General features: G+C 41.4%; 1 protein-coding gene across 5 annotated transcripts in view; it reads right to left on the minus strand.

Moving 5' to 3' along the window:
* The window catches only part of LOC310736346 (proteinase-activated receptor 4), a 304,562-nt gene that overhangs the window by 285,918 nt on the left and 8,644 nt on the right, over window positions 1–10,000 (minus strand). Inside the window, exons 1-3 of one of the 5 annotated variants that reach the window (XR_014536522.1) lie at window positions 7,717–8,166; window positions 1,270–2,969; window positions 1,046–1,144 (exon numbers count right to left, since the gene is read on the minus strand). Coding sequence is in view for 3 of the 5 variants with exons in the window: in XM_083559811.1 (XP_083415937.1) it covers window positions 1,888–2,969; window positions 7,717–7,834 (1,200 nt within the window). In the remaining 2 variants the exon portion in view is untranslated. Of the gene's footprint in view, window positions 1–1,045; window positions 1,145–1,178; window positions 2,970–6,254; window positions 6,286–7,716; window positions 8,167–10,000 lie in introns of those variants that run through there. The other 4 variants (XR_014536521.1, XM_083559811.1, XM_083559812.1 and 1 more) reach the window with 4 other exon arrangements.

Genomic DNA, 10,000 nt, shown 5'->3' on the forward strand with positions numbered 1-10,000 from the left:
AAAGAAAGAAAGAAGAAAGAAAGAAAGAAAGAAAGAAAGAAAGAAAGAAAGAAAGAAAGAAAGAAAGAAAGAAAGAAAGAAAGAATAAATAATTAAATAAAACTTCTATAATAAAAGTGTAGGTATGACGATGTAAAATGATGGATATTAACGAGAAATAATCAAAGTAAAAACACGAGTCCACCTGCTGAACATCATCTACACACCAGGTCCTAAGAAACCATCATCAGCATCATCACCCACTTCTGTTCATCTACAACACGCCATCAATCAATGTAACATCTAATAAGATCTGTGTAGAGAGCGAGAGAGAGAGAGAGAGAGAGAGAGAGAGAGAGAGAGAGAGAGAGAGAGAGAGACAGAGAGAGAGAGAGAGAGAGAGAGAGAGAGAGAGAGAGAGAGACAGAGAGAGAGAGAGAGAGAGAGAGACAGAGAGAGAGAGAGAGAGACAGAGAGAGAGAGAGAGAGAGAGGGGGGGGGGAGAGAGAGATAGAGAGAGAGGGAGAAGGAGAGAGAGAGAGACAGAGAGAGAGAGAGAGAGAGAGAGAGAGAGAGAGAAAGAGAGAGGGGGGGGAGATAGAGAGAGAGGGAGAAAGAGAGAGAGAGAGAGAGAAAGAGAGAGAGAGAGAGAGAGAGAGAGAGAGAATCCAAACCAGATTCAATTGCTTTTTGTTTTTCATTTTTTTATGTGACTTGCTGAGTGTGTGTGTGTGTGTGTGTGTGTGTGTGTGTGTGTGTGTGTGTGTGTGTGTGTGTGTGTGTGTGTGTGTGTTATTGGATTAGACACACTGTTAAACAGTCTGGACAATTTATCAACCCACAAATGAGAGACAGAACCACAGTGTTGTTGTACAGAAACAACAACACTGCTCCAGATGTTGTAGGTGCTCCAGATGTGGTTGTAGTGTTGAGGTTTGGAGTGTAACTGGGTTTGTTGTTTTAGTAAAATGATTTTCACCTCCAGATGTGAAACGTCTCTCTGTAATGCAGCGTGTTGTTATATTGTGTGTTTGTATTGAGAGTTTCTATAATCGCGAGGTGATGGTGGTGTATTAAGAGGTGGATTAAGTCGGAGAAAATGTCTACACTGAAGGTCCAGATACCAAATACACACCCGACACTGGAAACAACACTGTATCAGCAGCTGAAATGTTGAAAAAAATAACTGCATTTAAATTATTTCAAATGTTTAATTCTGAAAAATTAAAATAAAAACTAGCCAGGAATGTTTATTTCAATATAATATAACAATATTAGCTTTATACCTACATACACATGTAAAACACACACATCAACTTCATCATCTTCATCATCATCATCTTCCTATAATCCTTCATTAACACATCTGTGTTTTCATTAATCACATTACAGACTATACACCTCTCTCACACACACACACACACACACACACACACACACACACACACACACCAAATTAACTTCTTATCTTGACTTTTACAGCTTTAAGGTCAAAGTTTTTATTCTTCATTTCAGAACACAGGTTTAGGTTTCTGAAAATATTTTAGCCTGTGGAGGTTGTGTTCCAACAAAACACTTCCCCTAGTCACTTCCCCTGTTCACTTCCCCTTGGTTCAGTCGGTTTTAGCCACATAGTTGGATTATTCCATTAGTTATTCAGGTCAGGGGGGAATCGAGTAGTCAAGTTTTATGTACCAATTATGCATTACTGTAATCTAACTATAGAGCTAGCATGCTAGTCATATAGAAAAGCTGCTTTTTAGTGGCTATGTAGCTACTTAGCATGCTAGCAAAGAAGCAAACAAGTTCAATGGAATGGAAACTGGCTTACAAAATATCTACTACTTACTACACAGTAAATATGTCCTTGTGACTCCGCCCCTTGAGCTATGACCTTAAGTGACCCCTTTATGATGTTGCTGCACCATTTTCCGAAGGTCTATTAGATTTCTTTGACATGGACAGCAGTGTGACCTTTGATCTCATTGTTCCAGAGGAGCTTCCAGAAGATTCATAGAAGGTTTTCGAGCAGCAGAGCAACTTCCTGGCTTTCTCTCTGAAGTCCTCTGAGACAAAATAGAAGATGAAGGGGTCGATGCAGCTGTTGAAGGTGCTGATGGCGAGGCTGATCATGTAGGGTACATAGAGTCCATTGTAACTCTGAGCAAATTCCACTTCAAGCTCATCATAATCTTTGGTGCTGACAATGGAGTAGTGCAGGAGCAGGAGAACATTACTGGGAAGCAAGCAGACGATGAAAACCACCAGGACGAGCACCGTGACTAGAGCCGGGTGGGTGTAGCGAGCACCGGCGGCCACTAGGGTGTGCAGTATGGCACTGTAGCAGAAAACGACCACAATTAAGGGTAAGAGAAAACAGAGGAAGAAGAGCGTGGTAAAATACGGCACAAAGAAGTTTTTCAGTCTCTCTTCAGGAAGAGCATCATGGCATGTCGTGATAGAAAGGTTGGATATGAAGTAAGATTGTTGTGATGCTAGCAAAGGAATCACCGCTGCCAGCACCACGATCCACACCATCACGCTCATCAGTATGGACGTCTTCGGACTCCGCAGGGTTTTGGCTCCGAACGGATGCACCAGAGCCACGTAGCGGTCTACTGCGATGAGCATCAGGCACATCACTGAGCCATACACGTTCCCATAAAACAGAGCGATTAGCAAGCGGCACGAACCTTCTCCGAACATCCAATTGTTTCCCTGGAAGTGGTAGATGATGCGGAAGGGAAGCATAAGCAGCAGAAGTAGGTCGCAGCAGGTCAGGTTGATTAATAGAATGGTGGAGGGAAACTTTTTTGTGCGGAAAAGAAGAACCCAGAGCGCCAAAAGGTTCGCAGGAAAACCAAACACAAAAGACACCAGGTAGAGGAGAGGAACCAGGAGAACCGTAGTGGCTGCTTGGATTTCCTCCTTCTCCTTTCCATGGAGTGTTGCATTGCATCCGGTGTACTTGATCATGAATGTGCGAGGACCTGAATAAAAAACATTAGAGAAAGAAAGGAGGAGAAATGGTTAGAAAATATTGGCTTTGTAGTTTTGGAGTAAATGAAAGTCCAGGAAATTAAATATTCTGCTGGAACCTTGACGAAGAAGAGATTTAAAAAATTCTCCGGAATGAGAAATAACAAATCTCAGAAACAATCAAGTGACTCAGAAGTACATTAATTACACACACATTAATTCTTGAACATAAACCTGTTTAGAATATTTTAGATTTATTTATCTATCATTCAATTTAATTCAGTCATATAAATATATAAATATATATACACACACTATATTTATAAAGAGGTTATAAAGTTGTAAAATGTGAGTTTATTGCCTATAAGTTTGTTCCTTATGAATGGAACTGATATCTGCTTTCACAACCTGTGGCTCAGTCAGTGAACAACTCTGTTGTGACTCATACCAGAACGTCTAACATCATACCATGACATCTCTTTCCTCAGGACATTTTATATATTTATGCATTCAGATTCAATATAAAAGATCAGATCTTCTACTTCTAATCATTTTATCAATATTTCTTTTTTCTTCTTCTTCTTCTTCTTCTTCTTCTTCTTCTTCTTTCATCTGCTCCCATTAGGGGTCTCCACATCGGATCATCTCCATACCTCCACCTCTCCAGGCTCTTCTCCACCTGATCCCTACTCTCACCACAATATAATCCACAAACATCATAGTCCAGGGAGACTCCTGTCTGACCTCATCCTTTTACCTGTCCATCACTACTGCAAACAGAAAGGGCTCAGGGCCGATCCTTGATGCAGTCCAACCTCCACTTCGAACCAGACTGTTGTTCCTACTGCACACTTCACTGCTGTCACACTGTCCTCATACATGTCCTGCACCACCCTCACGTACTTCTCTGACACACCAGACTTCCTCATACAATACCACAACTCCTCTCTCCACCCTGTCGTACGCTTTCTCTAAATCCACAATCACACAATGCAGCTCCTTCTGTCCTTCTCTATACTTCTCCATCAACATCTTCAAAGCAAATAATGCGTCTGTGGTGCTCTTCCTCGGCATGAAACCATACTGTTGCTCACAGATGGTCACCTCTTCTCTCAGCCTGGCTTCCACTACTCTTTCCCAGAACTTCATGGTGTGACTGATCAACTTAATTCCCCTGTAGTTACTGCAGGTCTGCACATCTCCCTTATTCTTAAAGATCGGTACCAGCACACTCCTTCTCCATTCCTCAGGCATCCTCTCCCCTTCCAGAATCCTGTTAAACAATCTGCATCTCTCCTAAACATCTCCACGCTTCTACCGGTATGTCATCTGGTCCAACCGACTTTCCACTCTTCATCCTCTTAATCTCTGCTCTCACTTCCTCCTTACTAATCCTATCTACATCCTGCTTCACATCTTCACATCATCCAACCTTCTCTCTCTCTCTCTCTCTCATTTTCCTCGTTCATCAGCTGCTCAAAATAATCCCTCCATCTTCTCAACACACTCTCCTCACTAGTCAACACATTTCCCTCTCCATCCTCCATCCAACTTCTCTGATCATCCGCAAAATCAATCCTATAATATAATGTTCTGTTGGATTCCAGGAAATGAGCGAGCTGATGCAGCCGCTAAGATAGCTTTAAAGCAGGATGTAACTAGATGCCAAATTCCTCCCTCAGAGTGTAGACCTATTATCAATGACCACATAATAATGGAATACATGGACGAATAACAAACTGTATGAAATACACCCTGAAATTACAGGTTTTTAATACCTTTGAAGAAAAGATTTGATCTTAAACAGATGTCGAATCGGGCATACGAGACTGACACATGATGACTTGCTGAAAGGTGAAGACCCCATTCAGTGTTTGTACTGCAGTATTCCTCTCCACAGAAGGTTGTTTTATGAAGTCAATTAGTTTAATGAGCTGTTTAACAAAGTTTCATCAGGAAAAGTTTTAGAATGTTTATCATATATTAACGTAAAATTTTTATTTAAACTGTCTTGTGCTGTAATTATTTGTTTGTTATTTTATGGTATTTTGTTCTTATAAACTGTTCTTACCATGAAGATGAAGCCTCAGTAGCTGTAGCATGGCATTAAATAAAGTATATATGTCCAACTTTTCCTACAGCTCCTCATATGACTTTTCCTTGGCTTTCACCACATCCCTCTTCACCTGCTGCCGCATCTCCTTGTTCTCCTGCCTACTTTTCTCATCACTCTGTCGATCCCACTTCTGTTTCTCCAACTTCTTTCTCCTTCTGCTCTCCTGCACTTCCTCATTCCACCACCAAGTCTCTTTTTCTTCCTTTCTATTTCCAGATGTCACACCAAGTACCTTCTAGCTGTCTCTCCTATTACTCCTGCAGTAGTTCCACAATCATCCAGCACCTCTTCACAACCACCGAGCTCCTGTCTGACCTCTTCCCTCAATCTCACACTACACTCTTCCTCCTTCAGTTTCCACCATCTTATTCTTCTTTCAGTCCTCACTCTCCTCCTCTTCTTCTTCTCCTCCAAAACCATCCTACAGACCACCATCCGATGCTGTCTAGCTACACTGTCCCCCGCCAACACCTTACAGTCTCCAATCACCTTCAGGTTGCATCTCCTACATAGAACATAGTCCACCTGTGTGCACCTTCCTCCACTCTTATACGTCACCCTGTGATCCTCCTTCTTAAAATAAGTGTTCACCACTGCCATTTCCATCCTTTTAGCAAAATCTACCACCATCTGCCCTTCCACATTCCTCTCCTTAAAACCATACCTACCCATCACCTCCTCATCACCTCTGTTCCCTTCACCTACATGCCCCTTAAAGTCTGCCTTAATCACCAATCGTTCATTTCTACCCTCTACCACTTCATCTAATTCACTCCAGAATCTTTCCTTCTTCTCCATCTCACAACCCACTTATGGAGCATAAACACTGATGACATTCATCATCACCCCTTCAACTTCCAGCTTCACGATGGTAACTTGGGTATGAAATTCTGGTTTGTGATCTGTATATTTGATTTGCTGCATGTTTTACACCCTTCATAACACAACCCTCCACATTTATCCGGGTTTGAGACTGACACTAAGAGTGAGCTGAGAACACTAATGGCTGGGTTATTTCATCAATAATTCATATCAAATAAATGATTTATATAAAATAGTAATAAACTATAAGCTAAAAGAAAGAGATTGCACATATCTCAGTTTAAAACATAAATATTCAAGCTTTCATATTACAAGAAAACATAAAGTTTATATCTATTACTAAAGTTTTAAATAATACCACAAATATCAGACATTCTTTTTAACCTTTTATTTATAAATAAAAAAGTACTGGTGTTTACGGAGTGCTGGTGTCATCTGTAATCCCTGCATTTGCCATGTTTATGTGTGTTAGTAAATATTTACAGGAGACCCAAGTTGCAGTCGGACTGCTGATATTTCGAGCTGAGACGCTTTTCCATGCTGAGATTCTTCACAGATTCCTCAACATGCTGGAACACGATGAGAACATCATGTGAACAACAGTGTGATGCAAAAGTATTATAACCTGCCACAGTCCTGACATCCGCTAATCTCTATTATTATTCACTGAAAACTACACACACACACACACACACACACACACACACACACACACACACACACACACTATTCACACTAATAAACAAAATAAAATGTGTATCTGCTGTAGCTCTTCCTGTTTATTACTGTTTTCTAATCAGTATTAAAAGTCTGGAATTTGCTGCTTTAGTAGTAAACGAGATTCTTTAATTCACTCTGTTTGTTATTTGTTCATTTCAACAACAAAATGTGTTTTATCAACTACAATGTTATTTCAGTGTGAGTGATGTGTTTTTTAGTAAGAATGGTAGTGTAGGTACATGCAAATATTAAAACATTATTTAATATTTATAACCAATTAAATAACTACATAACTTAGTTTATAAGGTCTAAATAAATAACTGTGAATAATAAATATGAAACCAGCTGCAGTGCTGTGAGGTGAGAATCACGTGTGCATATTATATAAAGATTATATAGAAACATTACATTAATTAATCTATAACTGAATCTACCACATTGTACTTTGGGGGATTTTTGATGTTTGTGATTTTTTTCTGTAAATCAGATCAGGTGGGAAAGAATTTATGTAGAAGAAGTGTAAAGGAAACACAGTCACTACAGGATGCAGTTTTCTGCCATCGGAAGTTCAGGAAATGACAAAAGTGGAAAAACGTGTGCAGGAGTGAAACCTGATCTCCAAACACAGATACACAAAGATATATATATATATATATATCTATATCTTACACACACACACACACACACACACACACACACACACACACACACACATACAGACACACACACACACACAAACACACACCCATATACACATACATACATACACACACACACACACACACACACACACACACACACACACACACATACACATACAGACACACACACACACACACACACACACACACGTATGTATTTGTGTGTGTGTGTGTGTGTGTGTGTGTGTGTGTGTGTGTGTGTGTATAGATGAGACGCTACACACATACACACACTTCATTAAGTAATACACAGATTCCATAAATAGTTTCTATATAGAGTCATGTGTCCCACAAAAGAGAATGATCCACAAAAATGATTTGCTCTGCCTGAAGTGTGAGTGTTTTAATGAGTGTTTATTATGCAATAATGACAGGATGAAGAAGATTAAATGAACTTACGGAATAAAGGAGTGGAGCAGTTTATGGTCTCGGTGTTCATGGATGAGACCAGAGTGAGAGACAGGATGGAGATGAAAATAAAAAACACAACACAACTGGAAAACACCGGGACAGCCATGTTCCTAGAGCAGATCTTCCTCTCTGTCTCTGTTCTTTCTTTTCCTTCTGTCTTTCTCCCTCTCTCGTTATTGTTGTTTCTATAAATAAAAATGTATGAAATAGTAGAAATTTCCAGATCAGAAAAAACCTTCTTCCTCTTCTTCTTCTTCTTCTTTTTCTTCTTCTTCTTGTCTTTTTCACGATGTCTCTTTTCCTTCTCTGGTGTTTATTGTTGTAGATGTTGAGTTCAGGCTCTACTCTCACATCTGCTCACCACCATTACAAGGGGGCGCGTGTGTGTGTGTGTGTGTGCGCGTGTGTGTGTGTGTGTGTGCATGCGTGCATGCTTGTGTCTGTGTGTGCGTGTGTGTCTCCTCCCAACTTAACTTTATCCTCTCAGGATATGCAGGAAAGAAGACATAGCTGCTGTGTGTATTTTTCTTTGTGTGTGTGTGTGTGTGTCTGTGTTGTGGTGTGTGTGTGACTGTTGTGGTGTGTGTGAGTGTGTGAGCATGTTGGGTGTGGGTGTGTTGTGGTGTGTGTGTGTGTGTGTGTGTGTGTGTGTGTGTGTGTGTGTGTGTGTGTGTGTGTGTGTGTGTGGTGTGAGTGTGTGTTCTGGTGTGTGTGAGTGAGGTGTATGTCTGTGTGTGTGTGTTGTGGTGTGTTGTGTGTGTGCGTGTGAGTGTTGTGGTGTGTGTGAGTGTGGTGTGTGTGAGTGTGGTGTGTGAGTTTGTTGTGGTGTGTGTGTGTGTGTGTGTGTGTGTGTGTGTGTGTGTGTGTGTGTGTGTGAGATGGTGAGAACCACAGTTGCTCATCAGAGACAAACATACTTACAAAGAACATATTTTCTTTTAATCACCACATTATCTGTGTAAAGCTGCTTTGAGACAATGTTCATTGTTAAAAGCGCAATACAAATAAAAATGAATTGAAATTGAATTGTGTGAGAGTGTGTGTGTTGTGTGTGAGTGTGTGTGAGTTTGTTGTGGTGTGTGTCTGTTGTGGTGTGTGTGTGAGTATGGTGTGAGTGTGTGTGTGTTGTGGTGTGTGTGTAAGTGTGGTGTGTGTGTGTGTGTGTGTGTGTTGTGAGAGTGTGGTTTAAGTGTATGTGTAAGTGTGTGTGTGTATGTGTGTGTGTGTGTCAGTGTGTGTTGTGGTGTGTGTGTGTGTATGTGTGTTGTGGTGTGTGTGTGAGTGCGGTGTATGTAAGGTGTGAGTGTGTGTGTGAGTTTGTTGTGGTGTGTGTGAGTGAGGTGTGAGTGTGTTGTGGTGTGTGTGTGTGTGTGTGTGTGTGTGAGTGTGTTGTGGTGTGTGTAAGTAAAGTGTGAGTGTGTGTGAGTGTCTGTTTGTGTGTGTGTGTGTGTGTTGTGTTGTGGTGTGTGTGAGTGTCTGTGTGTGTTGTGGTGTGTGTATCTATGTGTGTTGTGTTGTGGTGTGTGTGAGTGTGGTGTGAGTGAGGTGTGTGTGTGTTGTGGTGTGTGTGTGTGTGTGTGTGTGTGTGTGTGTGTGTGTGTGTGGTGTAAGTGAGGTGTGAGTGTGTGTGAGTGAGGTGTGAGTGTGTGTGTGTGTGTGTGAGAGTGTGTGAGTTTGTTGTGGTGTGAGTGTGTATTGTGGTGTGTGTGAGTGAGGTGTAAGTGTGTGTGTGTGTGTGTCTGAGAGTGTGTGAGTTTGTTGTGGTGTAAGTGTGTATTGTGGTGTGTGTGAGTGATGTGTGAGTGTGTGTGTGTGTGTGTGTGTGTGTGTGTGTGTGTTGTGGTAGTGTGAGTGTGGTGTGAGTGTGTGTAAGTGTGGTTTGTGTGTGTGTGTTGTGGTATGTGTGAGTCTGGTGTGAGTGTGTGTAAGTGTGGTTGGTGTGTGTGTGTGTGTGTGTGTGTGTTCTGTGGTGTGTGTGGTCATTACACCAACCGGACACCAGATGGCGTCAGAGCTTTTCCAGTTTCACCCGCAATTCAACTCCTCTCTGAGAATCAGTTACATCAGAGCTTCATCACACATCTCCATCTCTCTCTCACACACATACTCATAAATACACACACAAGGCCCCTATGTGGATGTCTGTGGAGCACCATATTCCTTGGTGTTTACCTGATGGAGAACCTGGTCCCTGAACACCAGCTCCATGACATAGAAAAAACTTTCCTGAGAAAGCTGAGGAAGGCATCCGCACAACCTTCTGCAGAGGGAC

This window comes from Silurus aristotelis (genome assembly GCF_946808225.1).
Source record: "Silurus aristotelis genome assembly, chromosome: 14".
In the NCBI taxonomy this organism is placed as follows: Eukaryota; Metazoa; Chordata; class Actinopteri; order Siluriformes; family Siluridae; genus Silurus; species Silurus aristotelis.